At 37.4% G+C, this 25,253-nt stretch overlaps 1 protein-coding gene and 1 long non-coding RNA gene across 3 annotated transcripts in view; one reads left to right on the top strand and one right to left on the bottom strand.

Moving 5' to 3' along the window:
- The window catches only part of AZI2 (5-azacytidine induced 2), a 35,320-nt gene extending 30,456 nt beyond the window's left edge, over window positions 1–4,864 (bottom strand). The window contains exon 1 of one of the 2 annotated variants that reach the window (XM_029940375.1): window positions 4,330–4,864. Coding sequence is in view for 1 of the 2 variants with exons in the window: in XM_029940374.1 (XP_029796234.1) it covers window positions 3,940–4,030 (91 nt within the window). In the remaining variant the exon portion in view is untranslated. Of the gene's footprint in view, window positions 1–3,939; window positions 4,073–4,329 lie in introns of those variants that run through there. The other variant, XM_029940374.1, reaches the window with a different exon arrangement.
- A 94-nt stretch (window positions 4,865–4,958) lies between these two features.
- LOC115291364 lies at window positions 4,959–25,253 on the top strand. The gene is made up of 3 exons (XR_003908404.1): window positions 4,959–4,974; window positions 12,897–13,007; window positions 25,214–25,253. It is a non-coding gene; the product is annotated as an uncharacterized LOC115291364 (long non-coding RNA).

A 25,253-nucleotide genomic window follows, 5' to 3' on the forward strand; every position in this document is an offset into this window, starting at 1 on the left:
TAAATGTCCATCACCTGATGAGTGGATCAAGAAGATGTGGTATATATACACAATGGAGTATTACATGGCAATGAGAAAGAATGAAATCTGGCCATTTGTAGGAAAGTGGATGGACCTTGAGGGTGTCATGCTAAGCGAAATAAGTCAGGCAGAGAAAGACAGATACCATATGTTTGCACTCATAGGTCTAACAGGAGAACAGGAGAAACCTAATGGAGGACCAGGGGGAGGGGAAGAGGGAAAGAGAGTTGGGGAGAAAGAGGGACGCAAAACTTGAGAGACTACTGAATACTGAAAACAAACTGAGGGTTGAAGGGGGAGGGGGAGGGGGAAAACAGGTGGTGGTAATGGAGGAGTTATTGCTGAGAACAATGACATTTCCAAGAATGATTAGAAGGTGTTCTGGTCAGCCAATTCCAACATGAGGGGTAGATTATTCTACACTATCAATAAATAAGCAATGCTCTCCGGACACTAGCTGGGGGTCCTATGATTCAACTCCATTCCGAACCCATCTACCCAGAGACAGTACCGTACTCCACAGGTAGAAGGCTTGGTCCCACAGGACTACCCTCTACTTTGGATGCTAATTAGAAGCCTCTGTTGTTACCTGTGCTTATGATCACACAGATACATAGGTTCTGAACAAAGTAGCTCTGTCCTCCTGGAGTTTGGGGCTGGCAAAATGGCATGTGAAAAACTTCTGGAAGCTCTCTGAACCCTCTCCTCTTTGGGTTTTTACTAAGGCTTCCTTAAACAGAAATGATTAAGCCATTGGTAATCGATTCAACTTTCAGCTCCTCTCCTCTATCAACCTTAGTGGGATTGAGAACTCCAACCCTCTAATTACGTGATTTGTTTCCTTGGCAATCAGCCCCCATCCTTAGTTGCTGTCCAAAAGTCACCTCAATACCGTAAACACAGTCTTGGTAAAAAGGGGCTTGTTATAAATAACAGGACACCCATTTCACCTTTGTGGCTCTGAAGTAACTTCAGTAAAAGAGGTTAAGAAATCAAATATGACAAAAGATGATCCCATACCTCTTACCCTAAGAAAATTCCAAGGGTTGGGGCGGGTGGGGGGGGGCTGTGGGCCAAGAACTGTGGGCGAAAACCAACTATATATGAGATACATATTTTGGCCATCTAAATGATCAAATATATATTTCTTATAAATCATGATACTGCAATGATAATGGAGAAAGAGCAGCACAATTTGCCAGATAAGGTAGGTAGAAAGGAGCAAGAGTAGTTCCTGAGGCTAAGGGAAAGACCAAGAAAAAAAACATTCAAACACTCTAGGAATTATTTTAGAAAACCTTAAATTTCAATTTTCACCACAATCAATGTTAGGAGCCCAAGTTGAGACCTGCTATATATATGGGGTTGTGAGATGTTAGGAAAACACAGAAATATCTTCTGACACCAGCTCATTTTTTTTTAACTAGGAAAAAACAGGATTATCCTGTTGTATTTCGTCATCATCATACCATATCCACCACTTACCATATCCCAGGTACTAGTGCTTCCACATGCATTTTCCAACTTTGCAGGAAGGTACTATTATCCTAATTTATAGACATCTTAGGAAAAAATTAAGTACCTTATCTACAGTGACATAAGTGATCAGTGGCAAAGCTGGATGTGAACCCATTTAAGCTTCTTCCAAATTCGTACTCTTAATACAACATTTTGAGAGATAACACAACATGGATTCAGATTTTTTCTAATAAGAATCTGGAAAAGGCAGAACTCATTTGGTAGAAAGAACACTGACCAGAGATTCCGAAACCCAGATTCTAGTCTGCAATCTGTGACCTCGATTACAGATAGGTTTCCCTCTCTGGATCCAAATTTTCCCACCAATAAAATGACAGTGCTGAACTACCTCACTAAGATGCCCTTTTCCGAAATTGTTAAGGCAAAATTTAATGCAAATATAAAATGGCAAACTGAACAGACAGAAGGAATTCACTTTTTTGCTATCAACTGACTAAATGGTATAGTACAAAACTTACCTCAAATCCACACCAAACTTGTCTAGGAAGCTATTATTACCACCACAGATAACGAAACTTAAGCTCAAAGAGGTGAGGTTAATTTGCCTATAATCGCACTGGCCTGGCCGTATGTGACAGGGCTAGGGTTCGACTCAAGGACAATTTAGTAGGCTCTTTCCTTTATTCTACACTGTCTCCTGACCTGAACCTCGCATTTCCATCATCCTTCTACCTCTGAAAAGCTAAAATATCCCTGACACACTTCACAGGATTGGTCAAGTGTTGGTCAAAACGGACCAACACTTACTCCTCGTTTCCTATTTTTAATTAAATAACTAGGGGCAGGAATGGCCTAGTTTACAAAGAAGAGATAATCAAGTGCCTTTTTTCAAGATACTGTCATTCTATCTAGTGATCTCAGCACTCAAATGTCCTACAATTCAGTAAGTGCCCCAAAGATACTCAGCTGCATATATACACTATGTACATTTTCATTTCTATACCCTCGTTGAGTGTCATTAAACTGCAACGGTCCAGAAGTAAGCCTTATGACTAGGGAATCCTAAGACTTTTTCAGGCTTAGCATTAAGTAAAAAAGCAGTTTACATCTTTTTATTCTTCTCATAAAGTAACAACTGAGCACTTATATACATCGAGTGTATTTAAATTTTTTTTAATGTTTATTTATTATTGAGACAGAGAGAAACAGAGCATGAATGGGGAAGGGACAGAGAGAGAGGAAGACACAGAATCTGAAGCAGGCTCCAAGCTCTGAGCTGTCAGCACAGAGCCCCATGCGGGGCTTGAACCCACAAACCATGAGATCATGACCTGAGCTGTAGTCCGAGCTGCTTAAGCGACTGAGCCACCCAGGCGCCCATCGAGTGTTATTAGTTAGTATTAGCGGTAATTACTCTCCAGTAGTTATAACAAAACTATACTTTAATCCAGAATATAAATACCATGAGGGAGAAAAAAAATTACATTGGTTCCATTACTTCATGGCTTATGAAAAAACGTCATCACATTTCATTTAATTGTGAAAATGTTCTGTGTTGATAATTAATATTCACCGGGTGTTTATGGTATGTCAGGTAGCTTTCAGGGGAACTACCTTACTTGTTCTTCATGACAATTTATTAAATCTGCGTAAGACCTCGGATGTTGGCAAGAATTTCCTGTTATCACAGATGGATAGACTAAGACACGCAAAAGTCAGAAAGTGAGGAAGCCAAGGAATGAAAAGCAGCCAGTTGATGCTAGATCCAGCTAAACTCTCAGAAACTATGCCTGGGTGCGTGAAGAGTGAGCATTACTCTCATTTCGGAGACGGGGGAGAATGAAGAAGAGATTTAGTCTCCCATCCAGTGTCAAGAGAGTAAGCGGAAAATTCAGCACTCACATCTTGAGTTAATGTTCTGACTTCAGTGCATTTCCCTTTACATCACACTCGCTCTTTAATACTAAAACCCTACATTGGTATACAACTTCCCACTTTATAAACACTAGCGCATTAGAATTTTCTAATGACCCCCTGAGGGATTATGATTCCTAACATACACATGAAGTAGGGAATGACCACAACGGGTTAAGAAATTGGAATTTAACTTATATCCTGAGATCGTATGCAATCCGATTCAAAATTCCACAGTAGGAAAGAAAATGTCTCCTAGGTTTGAGAGGCACGGGTCAATTTCAGCCCTAATACGTCACTACCTTTGATCATCTTAGCATAGCTCCAACGACACATGCTAGAGCAGTTTATGTTCCCACTTGTATTACAGTTTTAGTTAATACTTTACCTCGCTTTTGAGTATATGAGTCCCTTGTCTGTAGGCACGACAGCCCACCTACCGTGCACGTAGTAGTAACTCAGTAAATGACCGAAAATCAGACCGAACACACAGGTTAGACACTGGAGAAACGACCAATTACTTACTGTTAGCCTTGTTAACGTACGGGGGGAGGGGGTGGAGTCCACTGCCTGGAGGCTCCAGGCAGAGGCGTCCTAGCCACACATCCCTCTTCATTTTCCGACAGAAATGCCATTTCAATGAATGAAATTGAACGAAAGGCGCTCCATTAATTCGGAGTATGGAAAGAAAATAAGCAATCGGGGGCAATAAGGTGAAAGAGCAAGGAGGGCTTGGAAGAGCTAGCTTGCAAACGTAACAGGAGTTAGGGATGCCCAGGGGCGGGCCGCTCCCTAGTCCAAGGAGGGAGCGCCGGCTTGGGAAGAAAATGACGTGCCTCTTCCGAGCAGTAACAACAACGGAGGTTGATCCCGACACTGCCCGCAGCCCTAGCCAGGCCGAAGCGAGTCACTCACCCCCAAGACAGGCTCCGTAGGGCCGCCCTCAGGGCCGCCGAGTTTCGATTCCCCAGTGTTTGGAAACGGACCGAAAACAAACCGGGTCGCCAGGGGTCACCACGGGCTTCCGGTTTCCTCGAAGACACCGCCGCTTCCCCAGAGAAGGCAGCCGCTCCGGGAACGCAGGGGAAGGATTCCCATTTCGTTAGCCTCGACTGCGCCGCAATGGGCGCAGCCCGGCCCGCCGGCTGGGGGCCCAGGAGGTTCTGGGAAAAGGGCCAACGCTGGGCAGAAGAGGCCCAGGTGCCCCGGCAGAAGGCCCGTTACCCAGCGACACGCGCGCGAGACTGAGGCCAGCCGGCACCCGCCTCGTCAGCGTCCTCCGACCCACGACCGCGTCGCGTTCCGCGAAGGGGAAGCGCTGTAGAGGGGCGCTGGAGGCAGCGCACCGCCGGAAGTAGGGCGCCAGCTGTCCTCAGACTAAGCGCCAGGGCCGCGCGAGCAAGCCGGAAGTCAGGCCGAAGGGAGCAGAGAGGGCGTTTCAGAAGCCCGAGCTTTGAGGGGAGGGGGAAAGAGGATGTGGGCGTGGCGTACTACGTGTCCCGTGAGCCTCTGCGGTGGGGCGGGGCCGCGGCGGCGCTAGGAGGCGGAGGCTGGAGTTGGGTAAGCGCGTTACCCGCCCCTCTGGCCTTTGGGTCGGCGGCCTTGTTTTCGGTAGTCCTCCAACGAATCCTTTTCCCTCGGCGTCCGCTTGGGGGACCCCGAGCGTTTGCGGTGCGTGTTGGGTACGCTCACTTATCGCTGTTAAGGGTTTATAGAGCTGTCGCCTTGCTGTGGCGGGGAATTGGGAAACCTGTAAAGATGCTTTCCGGGAGAGGCGGGGCGGCAGGAAGCTGCTCGAGCCCCCAACCCTCCGTTTCCTGGGCGCTGCTGCGAATTTTCAGGCTATCGTTTGAAACACAAGCTCGGCGAATTATTCATGGTCCCTTAGTTATTCAGAGCACTGCTCTTAAAATATATATGTGTGTGTGTGTGGAGATATATACACACATATAATATACTATATACATACATATATACACATATACACACACATACATAATTTATATACACATATATATGTAATTTTTTGAGTTTAGTGCCTACCTTTGAGATTTGGGAATTGTACCCGGCTGCCCGGGTATAACTGCTGTCTATCGCCTTTGGTTATTTCTAGATGATAATCCCTGAGCTGCCGAGTCACGAGTTGTTGAACTCATTATTGTCCTTGGAGGTCGCAGTCAGGTGAAACCCCTCAAGCTTCGCGCCTATTACTGGCTAAAACAAATAAACGAGAAAACGGTAAATGTAGGCAATTTTTTCTCATTAACCGCCCATTGGCAACAATGACGCCCCTCGCCACCTTCGTATTATCTCGTCAACTGAAGGCTTAAATATTGGTTAATGTTAGACGATTTTGCCTCCCGTTTTGATTTATCACCCCACCTGTTATCTCTGATCAAAGGATGGGTTCGACTCAAGGGTTAACTTTAAAATATGTTTTTATTGTAGTTAAGCCTCTCTTTTTGGCTTAAGTGAAAATTAACAGCCGTTACGAACAAACACCACACGCCACTTAAAATTACGTCATATTTTTAAAAGTATGTTAAGATCTAAATGTAATTTTAAAAAGTCCACTTGCTTCAATTTATCAGTCTGGCCCGTGGAAGAGAACAGTGTTTTTAATATTTTGGACGTGAATCATTTAGTTTTTGATTGCCTCGGTAATGCTCTTTACAAATTTAAAAGCAGACCACCGAACAGTCGTATGTTTTGGATAGTAGAGTTTTGAGGAATGTTAATAAAATCGGCTGAGGCACCCCAAATCATCAGAAATAAAATGATAATGCGATTTCCAATTTGTAGATATGGAAATGTTCTCTATTTTTCAACTTTCTTTCACAATTTAGAATACTTTGAGACTTGTTGAAATGGGAAATACATTTTTATCTTTTCTCTCTGAGTAAGGAGAAAATGATTTAGCTCATTATTTTAAAGTTAATCTGATGAGAGCCATTTTAAAATACATACCTTGTTACTATATATGAAAAAGGGGCTTTTATTAACAAAATTATTTCTATATTAAAATGATTTTCTCCCACACCTCATCTCACACACACAAGGAGGGGGGACACATAACACACACGAAAGGATGTGAACTACTTAAAGTTATGATTTGTTACACTGTGTGTACCCAAATCTGTGTGTATCCTGAAGCAACAGTCTTCAAATGGGGCAACACGTATCCCTAACCCCTAACTTTAGAAGGTACACAGAGGGTTCCCATACATGCCCTTTACATAAGGATCATTTAAGGGTACTAATTCTCAGGTTGTCCACTCCTACGTTTTCTTACCTAAAATTGATATGCCTCAGAGTGTGCCTAAATCAGACACCTTTCTCCCTTGCTCTTTGGTAATTGTCCCTCTCCCACTCTACAAATAAAGCAATGCCTTTAATCTGACCTAAATCTGTTTAGAAAGTGAGTGATTCTAATGACTGGGTAGCTAATTCTTTTACAAGAGTGGCAGTTTCCAATGACCTTCAAAAGTATCACAGGACTCATTTGAATTGTCAGCTTATTACAAATAATTTTTGATGGCATACCTCTATGTGATTTTTAATACATAGCTTAGTGATTCAAAAGAATGATTATTATAACCAGAAATCCTTCTACTCCCAAATACTTGGTATAGAAAAATATAAAAAAGAACAGAATGAACCTAAACTGTTTCTTTCAATAAATAGTACTGAAGAAAGTATTACTTTCAGAGCAATAAATACTATCCATCCTGGATACATGATCTGAGTGGTGGTTGGGAGAGAAGGCCCTATCTATTTCTTTATGCGATGCATTTCCAATAAAGACTGACTTGATATTTTGTAATGATCACAATTTGTAATATGTTACTTGATCATTAGTAGCCTAAAAACTTAATGATAACACAATACTAAGGAAACTTTTTAGAACTTAAGTTCTGAGGATTTTTAAAGTATTTTTTGTTTGCTGTTGTTAGAGAAAAATGTAATAGGATGGTCAGTTTAAAATATTTTCAAACACTAAAATGTTAGGATAAACTTATATGGAAGAAGTAAGATGAAAATATGAACTCAAGGAGAGAAGGAATGATAATCAAATTCCCAACTGTGAAAAGAGAGCTAATGCACATCCTTTTCAATGGGATGAATGTTAGTGGTTATCAAATTACTATGGCATTTACATTCAATTTATAAAAGAGTGATACTCCTGTCTCTAGCAGCTAGCCTTGTTCTACACATACAATCTATGCTTCATAATAACTTTTTGACTGGAAATGCTTTGTGTTGAATCAGAATTAGCTTGTGACAGAGCTTTTGGTTTTTAAAAAGTAAAATGTCAGTGTCATAATTATATGCACAGTAATTAAGTGCAGTTTCATGCACAGCACAGACCCCAGCACAAGGCTTGAATACATGACCCTGAGATTTAGACCTGAGATGAGATCAAGAGTCAGACCCTTAACCAACTGAGCCACCCAGGAACCCCCAAAATGACTTTGTAATGTATAAGGATTTAAAATCTTTCACAGGGTCATCAGTCAGATAAATGGAGATAAGCAATTCCCTCCCATTAATTTTTTTGTGACAGTTCTATATGTGCCTATGAAGGCTTTTTTTTCCTATTTAAAATGAGAGAAGAAATAATTCTGAGACTTTTACATCTGCCCTGTAAAAACCAAGAAGACAAAGTCAGTTTGTCAGAGAAAAGACATTTTATAAAGCCACCAAATAAACAATGAAAGGATTACATTAAACTTCTGTAGGATCTGTAGGAAGAAATTAAGCTAGATTGTTTAAAAAAGATTATATAGCAAAAGAGAGGGAAAGTTTCCAAACCTATCACACAATTCACATTATATAGTGAAATTGTTGAATTTATAATAGTCACAAAGTTAATGACATAATTTCCTGGTATAGATTTTTAAACTGCCTATGAATAGTCAATTGATTCTTAAAAGTACAAAATAAGATGTGGTTTTAATTCACTAATATTAATCATTTTCTTTCTAGTCTTATATTTTTTATATTTATTTTTTTAATTTTTATTTTAGAGAGTGTGAACAGGGGGAGAGGGTCAAGGGGAGAGGGGCAGAGGGAAAGAGAGAATCTCAAGCAGGCTCCATACTCTGCACAGGGCTCTGTCCCACAATCCTGGGATCATGACCTGAGCAGAAATCAGAGTTGGGTGCCCAACTGACTGAGCCATCCAGGCACCCCTACGTTTTTAAAAGTTTATTTATTTACTTTGAGAGAGATAAAGAGAGCATGGGCACACACATAAACACACAGAGGAGGGGCGGAGAGAGAATTCCAAGCAGGCTTTGTACTTGGGGCCTGACACTGGGCTTGATCCCACAGATCAGGAGCTCATGACCTGAGCCAAAATCAAGAGTTGGACACTCAGCCGAGTGAGCCACCCAGAAGCCCCTCTACTGTTATTTTAGAATACTCCCTTTTGACTTTAAAAGACTCCTCCCTCTCATCTGATCGCCAATCTGTTCACCTGGTTTGATGGATTCTACTTCTTCGCTATCTTTTAAATACTGTTCTGTAATCCCTAATGTGCTGCAGTTTTGTGTTTGCACTGTTATGATAGTTTCCTTTTGGCTTAGTTTCCTTTTGGCTTCCAACTTATTCTTTATATTGATACCTAAAATGATCTTTTAAAAACGTAAATCTTGCCATTAGGTCTCTCCTCTCAAACTCCCGAAATGACTCAGCATGTTTTAAAAAGCCATTCTTAAACTAGCCTAGCCTATTTTCCACCACTCCTATAAACATTGCCAACTCAGGCAATGAAATTGGGTATCTTTGTTCATTTATATTACGTTTTTATTGAGTTGACCCTGATTGTGATCTTATATATATATATTATATATATATATATGAGTATATATATGCTTTTTTATTTTATCACTGATATTTTTTAAAAATTTAAAAATTCTCAGTTAATTGGGGAGCCCTGGAAAGATTCTCCACATGAATTTACATATATTCATTCATAAAATGAAATCACATTTATAGGAGGATTCTATATCTCCAGATCATAGATATAATCATATTAAGTCACAATTTTTAAAATATTATTACATAGTAATTTTTTTAGAGTATGTAACAGAAAGATATTATTTTGATACCAAGTATTCCCTAGTAGCAATCAAAACTCTTTGTGCCTGAAATTAAAAAAAAAATTCTCCAAAGACCATCCTAAACTAATATCAAAATTCTTAATTGTTCTTCTAAATCATAATGAATTGCCTTGCTGTATATTATTGACAGGAGCAATAAGAAATGTTCTTACCTTACCCCATCCTACCAGCACTTTTTCTGGAATAATCCAAATTGTCAACTTAAAGACTTCTCTTTTTGTTTGTTTCTCTGACAAGACAGCTTTATGTATTTATTATCTCAAATGAACTAATATGTGTATAATACCTGTGTTAGTTTATATAGAAGTTTAAGGAACAGAAATAAGGCATTACTAGGACTACCTGGACATACTTACCTGTGCATTGAGAAAGTCATCGATATATTGAGCTTACTGACTAAGGTGATTGCTTAAAGCAAAGAATTTTAGAAGCCAGATTATCCTTTTATTATTTTTCAATTTTGATGTGTAAAACTGTTTAGATGAAAATGAAATGATTACATTTATACCAAATCTTGTGTTTTAACTTGGGAATTTATTAGCAACAGAAATACGATTTAAATTACCAATACCATTTACATTCGTGAAAAATGTAATTATTTCTTGACATTGAGAATATCATTCACTAAGTTGAAATATTTAATGTTTTGGTCAATATATGTTTTTAGTTATTGAACGTAGTCTAAAGAATCTCAAGAGAATAAAAAGTTGTTTTTGGTCTATGCAGCTAGGCAACGGACAACTACAGTTTTCCAAATAGAGCAAAGTCACTTAAAAAAATATGCATATGGATACCTCTTTTGGGGAGAACATAATGTCCGGGGTTGAGGAAAAGAGGAAGAGGCCTAGGGAAAAATTCTGTGCATCTTGATATGAAGTGAATTAGCAGAATATCCCATAATCCATGTTTACTAAAAATCAACAACAAAAATCTTTATAAGATCATAATTACCTTTTATCTTTTAAAACATTTTAAAAAATATTTTCTTTTTGAGAGAGACAGAGCATATCAGGGAAGGGGCAAAGAGAGAGAGGGAAACCTGGAATCTGAAGCAGGCTCCAGGCTCTGAGCTGTCAGCACAGAGCCCAATGTGTGGCTCAAACTCTTTAAGCTGTGAGATCATGACCTGAGCTAAATAAAGTCTGACACTTAACTGACTGACCCACACAGGCTCCTCATCTTTCATCTTTAAAAACTGTGAGGCAGGTTTATTCACTTTTTTCAGAAGACAAATGTAGAGTAATAAGGACATTATCAACTATAAAATATAGTATTGGGCAAATATATATACATATGTATGTGTATGTATATATATGCTACATATACTAATACATAAATACATACTGTGTCATAAAATGATCCTTTAATTAAGAGTTAGAGAAAGTATGCTTTTCCCCCATATGACCTAAATATATCAGTCTCAAATCTCCTTTTAGTGAGGAAAAAATTAAAAAATTTAAATATTGATAATACATAGTATTAATAATTTTGATTACTTCTCCTAATGATATTTTAATAAAAAGGTTTAGGAAAAATAGACTTAGATGACATTCATTTTTCTGCTTTACACATCGAAGGATGATATATTTAAAACCAAATATATCAGTATTACATTAAATGTACATAGAGTACTCAAACATTGTCCTATTGGATTAAGAAAAATGCTGATTATAAAAGATCTGTGGAAAATAGCAAAGGATGAAAAAATATTGATCATGAGTAAGCTAAGCTAAAGTAGAAAATAACCTGATATATTACCATGAGACAAAGCAGACTTTCAGAAAAGAAAAAAGTATTATTTCCATCAGAAGATAAATTCTGTTTGTGTGCATCTAATAAAACACCTTAACAATATATGAAGCATAGCTAGACAGAACTAAGAGATAAACACAGAATACTGGAAGATTTTAACTTACCTCGACTAAGTGATAGAATGGAAAAAAATGCATTAAGGAAATAGATGATTGGAATTAAAATTATTACTGTCACACCCACTAGGATTACTATTATCAAGCAAATGGAAAATGTTCATTTTAAAATTATTTTGGAATCAAAGGGATTCAAGGGAATCCTCGAATAGCCAAATCAGTCTTGAGAAAGTGTTAACAAACTAGAGATTTCACATTTGCTGGTTTCAAAACATGTTATAGGGCTACAGAATCAAAACAGTATATCCCTGACATAAAGACATATAAATCAATGGAATAGAATAGAGAATTCCCCAAAGCCCTCATATAAATGATTTTCAGCAAAGATGCCAAGAGCACTCAATGGAGAAAGGGCAGTTTTTTCAACCATTGGTGTTGGGAAAACTGAATATCCATATGCAAAACAATGAAGTTGGACCCTTGCCTCATGCCATATACAAAAATTAAGTAAAAATGGATTAAAAACGTAAGTGTAAGAGCTAACACTATAACAGTCTTTGAAGAAAAACAGGAGAAACCTTCATGGCATTTCATTTGGCAATGAGTTTTTGGATATGACAAAAGCACAGGCAACAGAAGAAAAAAATAGGTAAGTGAAGATCTCTAAATCAATCACTAATAAAATACAAAAAAGTCATCTAGTGACTCCAATATTGGGAAAATGCTGTGATATTTACTTTGAATTTCATTAGAACTGTGTAAATACATAATTGAGTAAAAAATATAACTTTGGCTTCACAACTAAAATCAGTCTTACTTAAATACTGTGGGCAGTAAATGACATGGGAAAGTGTTCACAATGTGTTGGTAAGAAAGCAAATTGCCAAGTTCTGTTCAGAATTACAGGCTGATTTACTTCTGTCTTTAACTTTAATTAAAATTACGTTTAAAAAGTAAAAAGGGGGGCTCCTGGGTGGCTCAGTTGCTTAAGCATCCGACTTCAACTCAGGTCATGATCTTGTGGTCCGTGAGTTTGAGCCCCACATTGGGCTCCATGCTGACAGCTCAGAGCCTGGAGCCTCTTCAGATTCTAGGTCTTCCTCTCGCTCTGCCTCTCCCCTACTCATGCTCTGTCTCTGTCTCTCAAAAATAAATAAATGTTAAATAAAGAAATTAGAAATTAAAAATTTAAAAAGGGACAATACACATGACAGAAAAAAGGTTGGGAAGTCATCAGTGGATAAAATATTTCAACAAGTATTCTGAATGAAATGGGGTATGAACATGATATCAAAAGAAATGGAGACCAAGAAGCTTCAGCACAGAATATATTGGAGAAGAGTCCACAGTGTAAATGGGAATGACGCTTCCCAGAAAGATGGTGGCGAGGCTATGAAGGCCCTAAATGTAAGGATGAATATGGGAATTTTGGAAGTCTTTTATGAAACTAATGTGCTTCCTTGTCTTCTCCATTTCATCCTTTGTGCAGAAAGGCAGCCCAGGGTTTCCTCAGAGACCAAAAGAAGAAAAGACCCACCCACTCTAAAGAAATTGAAAATTGAACAAACTGGGAAAAACCTTTAGTTTGTTACTTTCCAGGGTAAGAATTCTAACTTATTCCTATTCTCAGTGTGTCATGTTTACTTTGCAAATATAGATATTATATGTTGAAGAAGCATGCTCTCAGTTTTACATTATGTAACTTAAAATTACTTCCATTTTCACATTCTCATTTTAAAACTCTTTAGTGATTCATTTTCTCAATATTTGTATAGTGATTCTTGAAACAATAATTATGTAGTTACTCACTAGTACCCAGAATAAGAAAGTCATCACTCTTTATTAGAATTATGAAGCTTATTTCTAAAATGAGAAACATCAATGACAGTGCATAAATCCTTTCAAATGACAAGTCGCAATTCTCTAATTAGACTATCTTGAGATTCTATTCTTGTGTCTTATGATTTAAAGGAAGTGGTGAATTTAATTGAAGATTGTTATTTCACAACATCAGTGGAACAAAATTTTACCTTTAAGCAAATCAACTATGTGACTTTCATGGCAAATAGCTTACATAAAAATCAGTTGAGAATTGGCATATGTCAGGAGAAATAACTAAGCCAATCTGAAGTTAATGTTCTTTTCTAAATCTACTGATACAATTCTAACCCATATAACACTATTGTATTTGGGAGACTGAAGAACTTAACTTTATTTTTGTTGGGTCTGTTGTTTTATTTTTAAGTCGCCAAATACTGAATAAACTGGAATACTTGTAACCAGTATAGACCTAAAGCATACAGATCAATTACTAAGATTTGAAATTAGCATTTAGCACAGTTAATCAGATTTCTAACTATTTGTTAAGTATTCCTTAAAAATTTTTTAAAGCCACAGAATTTAGTTGTTGCAAAACATACCAATTTTTGATTATGCCAATAAGCAGTTTCTTTCCATTCAACTTTGATTTCAGATTTTGGATGAAATTCATGAGTTATCTTCACTATTAAAACAAAAGCAAAAGTAAAGAAAATATCTCTTAAGCATCTTGGAGCATTTTTTTAACGTTTATTTATTTTGAGAGAAAGTGTGCACACGTGCATGTGTGCACATGCACACACACACACACACACACACCCACACGCCCTACATGAGTGGGGGAGGGCAGAGAGGGAGCATCCCAGGCAGGCTCCACACTGTCAGCACAGAGCCAGACTTGGGGCTTGATCTCACAAATGATGAGTTCATGACGTGAGCCCAAATCAAGACTTGGTTGCTTAACTAACTGAGCCACTCAGGCGCCCCACCTTGGAGTGTTTATTAAGATAGAATCTATCCAGAAGTATCTGCATAAATTAGTTCATGAATGATAAAGCTAAATTATACTTTTGTACAGATAATAGGCTCTTAATAAATTCCTGTTTAGTCATTAACTATAATCTGAGGTTGACATATAGGCAGAACTTTATTAATTAGGTAAATGAATGAACAGTGCATGTTAAATTTACATCACAGAGAAAATTAAGGATAAATGCATTTTACAGTTTAGAAGCAAACTAAATAATTATTTGTTAAATTGAGCACTTGAGAAAAATCATTAAGGAAAGATGAAATAATTAGAGTATACTCATTTTGCATTGGTTTCTGTATATTTTAATTTTCATATCTAACTATGAATTTAGCTCTTTTAAAAGCAGGGTATAAAGGAAAGCAAACATTTCTTATATGTCTTTAGTGTATGAGGCACTGAAATGGGTTTTACATATGCTGTTTCATTTTGTCATTAAAACTGTCCTATGAATTAAGTATTATTACCCTCAGCACATACAGATGATAAAATGATGTCCAGATCATTTGATTTGCCTTAATTTAAAAATGCCAGGAAATGGAGCCAGAATTTAAATCCAGAGCTACAGAAGATAACCGGGTGACACACACGGCCATCCTGGTTGTTAAGTATTTTGAGTATCAACACTTCCGGGGGCAGTCTAATTCTGAAGTTTTTATTGTTTCCATTATTTTATAATATTAAAAATATTTCTTGCTTTTCTTTGATGGGAACTTTTTTAGATGCTAGGATACAGTGGTTAACAAGAGAAATAGGAACCTTGCCTTAAGTGGGTTTTCAGTGTCTTGTAGGGAACTTCATCAAATAAATTATAATACAGTGTGGTAAGTGGTGTGTAGAGGAAGTAAGACTGGGAGAGGGCACATGGAAAGAGCTTGACCCCTACTTACTGTTTTTCGAATTGGTTTAGATATCGCCCCTCTTAAGTGGCTTGACACTCCACCTGAGAGTGTTCGTGTGCCACATCTGCTTCCATGGCCTTCTGTGTTCGTCTCATAATACTTAATACTTAACGTTACTTGAGGAGAGGGATTTTTGTCTTTCCCTAAGCATTAAGTCTGGCTCATAGCAGACCCTCAAGAAGTATTTCAGAACCAAAAAGAAGCAACAAGAAGCAACAGTGGAATCAGAATCTGAAACTGCAGCAAATAAGAGAGCAGTTTTAGATAAGATTTTAGGTATGAGATGAGAAGTCATGGAGATTTCCTTGTAAAGTAGGAGGCAAGTTTATCTTTTGAGAATGGGGAAGGTGGTATGAGAAATATTTATAAAGGTTTAGAATAATCACAGTGAGGATGCTGAGGAAAGAGAAAGAATACATAAAAAGGATAGCCTTGAGATACGCTAACAGCTCCCCTTGAGGTTGGAATCTTTGCATTTGGAGCGTCCCAATAGACATGACTGCATAATTTCCTCTAAGAATCAGCAGCTCTGATGCAAGAAATCAGGGGCCAAGCCTATATTTGTTATGAATGCTCTTGGCCCCAAGTAATTGGACAGATAAATCGTAGTTTAAACATGTGGGGGTTTTCTTATGTATCCAGAAGAACACACAGATCTAGAACAGTAAGATTCCTAAAGTTAAGAACAAAAAACTTTACTTCCAGAAGGTTACCATGCCTTTCTCCCTGCATAGGAATTGGAAATAGTTTTTCTTCTGTTTTTTTTTTTTCTGAATTCTTATTTTGTACAATAAATAACTTTTACATTAAAATTAATCATGGAAATAAGAGTTTAGAAGGAAAGTATCTCTCTGTTTTGTTTCCAAAACATTTTTTAGTTTATTCTGAATGTTATTAGTACCAGACACCACTTGAGCATCATTAAGGAACCCAGGACATAAGAAGAAATGATTGTACACTGTAAATGGTGAATTCTGTGGTATGTGATTAATATCTCAATGAAACTGTTAAAGCTAAAGAAATGAGAAGAAAAAAAATGGGGAATTTCCTCCCCTACACATAGCAAAACTTAATAAAAAATTTGACTATTTGTTGTGCAAGTAATGTATCAAGAGGTTTCTTAAAAAGTGGCTTCTGGTTTTGGAGTGGTGGGGAAAGGTGAATCATTGTAGATGAGACCTAAAATACCAAAATTATTAAATAAGTCAAGCTTATATTTTTATACCAGACTTTCTCTTCTCAACCATTTGCATAATATATATGTCGTAAGTTGCTCTGATCTCACAGTGCTTCCCAGCTTGCTCTTTTTTTCTTTCCATTTCTGTTCTCCTGATTCATAGAAGAAGAAAAAAAAAAACACAGGCGCCTGGGTGTCTTAGTCAATTAAGTGACTCTTGGTTTCAACTCAGGTCATGATCTCATGGTTCGTGAGATTGAGACCTACGCAGGGCTCTGTGCTGACAGCCAGAGATTGTGTTATGTTCTCTCTCTGTTTCTCCCTCAAAATAAACAAATATTAAAAATAAAACAGAAACTTACTTGAAGCTGGCTATAATTGTTTTCTCCACTTTCTTACTTGATAATTACAGTTTAGTATGCTCCATTGAAGAGGATTTCATCTCTACATCTGACCTAACGTTCATAGGTCATCGATGACTTCCATGTTTAAATCCAGTGTATATTTATCTCTGTTCTCCTTACTGAAAACCTAAGCAACATCTAACATAATCATCTGTTCTGTCTTTCTGTAAACATAAGTGTCACCAACTTTGATTCAGTTACGTATGCTGAAAACTTAGTAGTCAGTCTTGATCACTACCTTTCCCTTATTACCTGTACAAAATATATTAGTGAGTTCTACCTGTTTCACCTCTAAAACATATGGGATTAGTCTACTTTTCTTAGAGCTTACTTCCATCCAACACCAAAGCATTAATTCTTTCCTCAAATCATTTCTACTGTAATATAATGTATTCTTAATACATACTTTGTTGAATTGTACACCATATATACAAAAAAGTGTGAAAATTATAGCTCACAAAGTAAGTACCTTTATAACCATATTCGGGGTAATGATGAAATCTCTTCCTCTCACTCATTATCTATCACAGTTGTCAGGACCCAGGAAGAACATCACCTGCCCCAGAGAAGCTACCCCATGGCTGCTCTCAGTCACTAGATCCCTTTGATCCAAAGCTAACTACTACTATCTTAACTTTTTAACACTACAAATTAGTTCTACTTGTGTTAAAACTTTATTTAAATGGAATCATGAAATATGTACTTTTTATCTGGCTTTTTTTGGTATGTTTCGGAGATTCACTCACATTTTGTTTGGCAGGAGTTCAGTTTTACTGCTATATGGCATTCTACAATGTGAGTATACCATATTTCATTTTTCTCTTCTACAGTTTATAAGATATTTTAAAATGTTTTAATGTTTATTTTTGAGAGAGACAGAGTGTGAGCAGGTAGGGACAGAGAGAGAGGGAGACACAGAATCCGAAGCAGGCTCCAGGCTCTGAGCTTTCAGTACAGAGCCCGACATGGGGCTCAAACTCGCAAACCCTGAGATCATGACCTGAGCCGAAGTTGAACACTTAACCGACCAAGTCACCCAGGTTCCCCTGCTGATAAGTTTACAGTGGTATCTCATTGTACTTTAAAAATTTTTTTATTTTATTATTTATTTTGAGAGAGAGTGTGTGTGTGCACAGTCCAGGGACAGAGAAAAGGAGAGAGATTCCTGAGCAGACTCTGCATACCCAGGGCAGAGCCTGATATGGGACTTGAATCCATGGACCGTGAGATCATGAATCCCAAGAGTCAGAGACTAAGCCAGGTACCCCTCTCATTGTACTTTTAGTTTGCATTTCCTTTATGACTGTTAAGTTTGAGGACTTTTTTGTATTTATTGGTCATATGGATTGACTCTTGTGAAGCACCTGGTTAAGTCTTTCGGCTACTTTTCTATTGCGTTTTCTGATTGTTTTCTAATTGATAGATCTGTACTAGAAATCTTTCCTGCACTTATTGTCATATTGACCTCATTCTTGTCCTTCATACAGGCCAAATTTTCTTCTTTTCAAGGCTATTTATGGGCTGTGTCTTCAGTTTACAAGTTTCAGCTCAAATGTCATCTTATCTTTCACATAAACCTTCGTTGACCATCTCATCTCCCTCAGCATATGCATCTAAATACCAACCTGTCTTTTTTCCCTTTAGCATGTATCAACATCTGAAGATACCTTGTTTACTTTTTTTGGTTTGCTTATATAAACTGTCTACTTCCCCTCTTACTGGAATGAAAGCTCCTGCTTACTATGTCTGTTTTTATTCACTGCTGTTTCCCAGCATCTGGAACTATTGTGTGGCATGTGAGAGGTTAGCAGTAAATATCTGTTGAAAAAAATGAGTAAGTGAGTAAATCAGGAACAAATTAATGCCTAGTTTGAGGTACTGTTCGTATTGATATATTTACAGAAGAGTACATATCATTTTTTCTCCAAAGGTATATATGTTTTTGTAGATAGAAAGCAATTTTCTTGAACTAGGACCATTTGTGCATCATAATTACATTCCTGGTAAGATTATTTAACCCCCAATTATCTTCATTTTCCAAGGTAACTCTAAAAGTAGCCATTATTGGTATATTGCTGGTTCACCTTTGCAATTATAAAATTTACAAATCCATAAAACATTTTTCAGTTTAACTTTTATAACAAGAAGTTACAATTTAGCAAAATAAATTAAATCAAGTACGTTGGGTACACGAGTGTTTAAGGCTATTTAATTGGCAGAGACAGTGCAGGTTGAAATTCATTGAAAATTTATAGTTTCATGGTTTATTTGGAAACTTGTTTTCATAGTAAAATATTTCTTCAGAATTTTCAATAGTTGATTTTAATTGATCTGATATATAAGCTATAGTTATGGAACAACATGCATAGAAAAATATTAAATGATAAATTAATATTACTCAAAATTTTCAATAGCTAGTCACCACTTTGATGTAGATCAATATCAAATGCTTTTTTAGAATGTTTATTTTGAGGATAGATTATATTACTAAAATATCTTTGAGAAATAACTTTTATATATTGTTAATTTTATCCTTTTATATTTATATTAGCCCATTTGAATGTATTTCCTGTACTCATAAAATTCATGATATTGAAAATGTAATTTTATTATATTTATTTAAAACACATACGTACTTGCAGTCTATTCTCATTATTCATGGTCATTAGGTTCTATTACATCATTGTGAACACTGAATTAGCAAATCTGAATCATTGCTCCTAGAGAAAATGCAGAGTTACACTCCTGCAAGCCTCTGGTCACCACATTTTAATTAATCAATCACTACAGAAGCTTGTTTTATGTGTGTTTCTGTTTAAAGACACCTTATTTAATCTATACTATTGATTCATTAACATTGAGCTCATGGCCAACAGCACTATAACTCTTGCCTGAACAAAGTTTATCTAGCTCAGATTTTCTCCTTAAGGTACATCACAGTCGCCTTGAACTTAAGAATGCTACCTTATGCGTGGGGGACATTTTAAACAATAAAATCACCAGCAAAAGTATAGTAACTGGAAAAATGTGGCGCTAAATAGACCACAAAATGAGATATGTATTTACAGTATAAACGCTGAAACAAGAAGGCAGAGAATTGCCTCTGAGGGCACAGCAAATACTGATATTGGAGGTTATAAATAATTTATAGTGAGTAGGCAAAATTGCAAGTATGGAGTCTGCAAATAATGAGAATTGATGTATAGTTATGTAAAACAACACAATTAAAAATTTCTAATCAAAGACTTTGGAAAAAGAGCAGAAAACTATCATCTTACCATTAGATTTTTGTATGTTCTTCCAATTTTTGCCTTTGGTATGTGTATTTTCAAATATTGCATAGACAGCTACATTTTTTGTCTTCCACCTCAGTGTGTCTCTGGAGAACCCCCCCTCCTCCATTGGCGTGTTTTATTTATTTATTTATTTAGAACAAGCAGGGGAGGGGCAGAGAGAGAGGGAGAAAGAAAGAATCCCAAGCAGGCCCTGCACTGTCAGTGTAAAGCCCAATGCAGAGCTTGAACCCACAAAACCCGCAAGATTATGGCCTGAGCTGAAACCAAGAATTGGAGGCTTACCCAACTGAGCCCCCCAGGCACCCCATTGATGTATTTTATAAGGAGCCTTCTTCACCCCATCCTCCAGAGATGTGATATTCACTGGCTATAGTCATTGATGCTGGGATAGACATATGTTCACTTAGAGCCAGTATGGTGCCCTAGGATTTTTACTGGATTCCTGAAGAAGAGACACCTTCTCTTTTATACTGGACTCTCTTTTATAACTGGATTGTGAGTGAAGAACCTGGCCTAATTTCAAGGATTTGGTTAGTTAAGGGTCATGTTTTAGGAGACTGAATCACCTCTAAGCCCAGAGTTCTTCCTGTCACTCATCACTGCCTTCTCTTAAGATTTATTCCTTATTAATAGTAAAGTATAAATCTGTTTAGTAATTCTTACCTATATGATACATAAATATCTCCTACACTAATCTGATCTTGTTATTTCTAATTCTTTATATGAATTCTTTCACACCTTGCCAGAGGACTCATTTCAAGAATCTCAAAGTCTGGTGGTGCCTGAGTAGCTTAGTTGGTTGAACATCTGACTCTTGATTTTGTCTCATGTCATGATCTGACAGTTCGTGCGATGGAGCCCCACATCAGGCTCCATGCTGATAGCACAGAGCTTGGTTGGAATTCTCTCTCTTCTCTCTCTCTGCCTCTACCCCTGCTTGTGCATGAGTTCTCTCTCTCTCTCTCTCTCTCTCTCTCTCTCTCTCTCTCAAAATAAATAAATAGATATTTTTAAAAAAGAATCTCAAAGTCTGAATATATAGGTAGATTATTTTCCCTTTATTATGTGGGTGTTAACTTGACCTAATAATGCCAGCAAATCTTCACCCTGAAGTGTATAGTTGCTTTTTTGGTGAGTTGGGGGAAGAGATAGATTGAATACTGCCACAGAAGTAGTTCTTTGTGGCTTTGAGTTCACTACCAACTTCAAATTCAAGACTTTGTAAATCCTCACTTAATCTTCAATATTTCCAATCTCTGGAGTCTAGTTAGTACTATTATTAGCACTTGGTTTATTCCAGTCATAAATTACATGCCTTTTCTCCCATTCCTGGCAGTGTCCCTTCTTAATATTTCCAATTTATGGTAGTAAATACCCCCACTAGTGGTCCCCAAATCAGGTGGACGACTGTAGCATCATATCCCAGTCTCCAGTGGTTTCACTTATAGCCAGTATATAGAGAGATGAACCCTGAATCAGTCTATTTCCACCATAGGCCTCTTCTTTTGGACCAGGAAAGACACCATCTGTAACAATTAGATATCTTTGAAGGGTGGATTAAAATAATTTCTTAGTCTGAGAAATTAGTCTTAGTTTCTGAGAGAATGACTCTATTTAGTAAAATGATGAAATGCTGCCTAAATCTGGTTTTTGTCTGTAAATAATCTAATCTTGAGCCCTGACTTCCCAGCTAGAATTCACTTTCATTATGCCTTAAAGTAATTCATAACTAGTGAAAATGGGGTGCACAACCCTCTGAGTGGTTATGGTAAAAGTAAGTTTGTGGCTTTGTTTTAGGGTAATGATTTAATCTGAGGTGGAGTTGAACAATTTTGCCATCTGTCCAAAATCTCATCTGGTAGTCCTTCAAATATACCTCAAATCTAAGACTTTCTTGTTCCCATCCTAAAAAGGCCAGCTCAGTGTCCCATTAAAAAAGAAATACAAATTCTATTTTTAAAAGCTTTGAAAATGAAGTCTTTATGAAGTTTCTTGAAGGAGTGGGAGAGGAGGAAGTCCTTCATTTAATTCTAAGTAAACGAAAATTTGTCTTTACCCATCTATCCTCTTCAAAGTTAAAAAACTATGCAGGAATTGCTTGCGTCTTTTCCTTAAAACTCATTATAAAAATGACCTTTCACTTTCTTACTTAATTCCATCCTACCTCCTGTACTCTCCCAAATCTAGTCTTACAATATCTTTATGTTTTTTCTTCTATAAAGGGCATTCTCAGTCCCTCGATGTCTGCATTTTTACCAACCAGCCAGTGAGGTCCCTGGGAGGAAGTAAAAGTTCATTCTTAGAGGCATGAACTGAGGAGGGGAAGATGAAGCTACATTTTTAACCTTTTCTGTATCTTATATGTCCCTTCAAGTATATATAATGCATTTAGATGTTAAGCATTCTTCAGCACCTTGTAATGCCCAATTACCTCATCCATAGCCTTGGATACAGCCCCATGTTGAAGCTTTGTTGTGTGATGCTTCTTTGTTAAAAACAAAACCAAAAAATTTATTGGAGAACTGCGGGAGACAGTCTTTCTAGGTAAGACAGTTAAGTGAGGAACTGGATGTGGGGTAGGAAGACGGCCTGTATATGCCACACCTCAGGAATGTTACGGAGTATGGAATGGCTTCCTTTGGAAAACTATTTCTAGAAGACAAAATGTTTCCTTTTACAAGCCGAAGAGGTACTGAAGTATAGAGGGCTGCTGGACGCACAGAGCTAGGTTCTGCAAAGTCTCAGTTTAGTTATAGTAAATAATGAAAGGACTTCCGGAGCTGCAGTTTGCAGCTACATGATACTTCAGAAGACTTGCATATAGCCTAGTACTACTTGTGAAAAGTAGAAAAAGCTGCCAGCAGGATAAGGAACCAAACAAAAAACTGGAATCATGTGGTAGGTACAAGGGCAGGACTCAGTCTAATCTTTGTATCGAAGCCAAAGAACATGGAAAGTGATCTTGGAAACAGGATAAAGAAGCAACCGGATTGGTATACTGCAGGAAGAGTTTCATCCTCACTGTCCTGATAGCCACCGTACATCAAGTACTCGGCCACCTCGTCTGCCTGTTGCACCTGCCTGTCGTGACGGCTCTGATACAGGGATGGCTTCTGGTTCTAACAACACACTTCCCTTTTCCGTTTTAATCTGACTTGATGGAAAAGGCATAAACTGTGTTGCGAGTTTTAACTCCACAAAAGGTACTTTGGGGGAGTCCTTGCCTTGCTGCTGCAATAAGAAGGGTTTCTGAGAAGCTGGAGGAGCAGGGTGTCAGAGCCTCTACTGTTTCCACTGAGGAGTGGAGACTAATGTTTATGTAGATGGGAAACAAGAAGCCTAAATTTAGCTTGCCAGGGCCGCCATAACTAAGTATTACAGAGTGAGTGGCTTAAATGGCAGACATTTATTTTCTCCTTGTTCTGGAGGCCAGGAGTTTGAAATCTAGGTGTCAGCAGGGTTGGTTCTTAATGAGGTTCTTGAGATAAGAACCTGTTCCTGGCCTCTCTTCTTGACTTATAGATGGTCATCTTCTCCCTGTGTTTTCACATTGTCTTCCCTCCACAGGTGTCTGTCCAAATTTCCTCTTCTGGTAAGAGCACCAGTCAGATTGGATTGGGGCCCACCCTAATCTTAATTTACTTAAGCACTAAGACCCTATCACCAAATACAGTTATATTCTGAGGCACTGAGATTTAGGACTTAAACATATAACTTGGGTGGGGGAGGGAAGGGGAGATACAATTCAGCCCTTAATAGTGGCTTTCCAGCTCTTTGATACTATTCTGCTTAAAGGCAGTTCCTAGAATGTTTTTGACTTGGTTCTTCTTTTCTCTATTTCCACAAATTCTGAAGCTAATACTATAGACAAAATTTTTTTTCATAACACTTAAGATACTGTTTCATAGGAAAACTGAATGCTGCTATAATGTCTTTATATCTGCTTCTAATGAATGAAATGAAGGGAATTTCATGGGACTGACGTAGGATTAGCTGTATGATAGACCACGTGTAATTTTATCCTTCCACATTGAGAAGTGGTGGTTGAGGCATTTTTCAAAGATGGCTGGCTGTACTTGTTTTCCCTCTTAATAATAAATTTGTAATAACTCAATCACATAGTCTTGTCACTGGAAGTATTTGTTAACAGTTTTGAATTAAGCTTTTGCCAAGGTTCCGATCACTCAAATCTTTGCTACTGAAATATTAATCAGGACACACTACGCTTCCTAGTGTAAATACCTTGAAGGAGAAAATAATTCCTAAATATACAGATAGGTAACTTGAGTGTCTGTTGTATCTTGTGTCACTTCCCTCAGTGTTAATATTTGATAAGGTATTTCATTTATATGAGACTTCCAATGCATAACCAAAGCACCCATTTGGGAAAACTTATGAATAGTACCAAAACATTTCACATAGTAATATACTCTATTACCCATTTGGTAAAACTTATGAATAGTACCAAAACATTTCACATAGTAATATACTCTATTACTATGTTACACTCTCTGAAAAATAAAACGTGGGTCTCCAAGATGGCACAAAACAAAGGCTAATACTTCCTGGGTTTCAATTCTTAGGAGGCTTACCATATATGTAAACAGTTGGCTTTTGTTTGTGTTATGTGACCAATGATTTCACTGAAAACATGCACAATTCAGTTTTAGCCGTGGGTTCAATTGACCTTTGTGGAGTATTTATCTATGTAGGTGGGCATTTGACTTGTACCTATTACGATTTTTTGTTAGTTTTCTATTAAGGAAAAATTCTAGAAGAAAATAGGTGTGCGTTGATGTGAGTGGGTTGTTTTTTTTGGGTGGCTTCTTTTAGTCAGGGTTTCTATATGATGAGATTTTAAGTGATTAATGAATCCTAAATGTGGAGCTCTTTAACTCTGAAATCGCTATTAAAATCCTTTCTCATTTGAGCCCAAGCCAAAGTGCTCTCATTGCTGCTTTTCTAAAAGTTAAGGGGGAAAAACTCCCACCAGTTCACACTTTTTATAATGAGGAAAGAACATTTTGCCTACCTTATAAAAATGTGATTCAGTGTCAAACCTTAACACTGGATCTTAAAAATTGGATAGTATAAATAACAGTAGCAGTGAGCTACTTTTATGCGTATCCTATACTTCATAATTATTAATCTAAAAGTAACATTCTGCTGTTTCTTTTAGACAAGCCTACACAGTACGTGCCACCCTAGACACAAACTAC

Source organism: Suricata suricatta, chromosome 5, assembly GCF_006229205.1.
Source record: "Suricata suricatta isolate VVHF042 chromosome 5, meerkat_22Aug2017_6uvM2_HiC, whole genome shotgun sequence".
NCBI lineage: Eukaryota > Metazoa > Chordata > Mammalia > Carnivora > Herpestidae > Suricata > Suricata suricatta.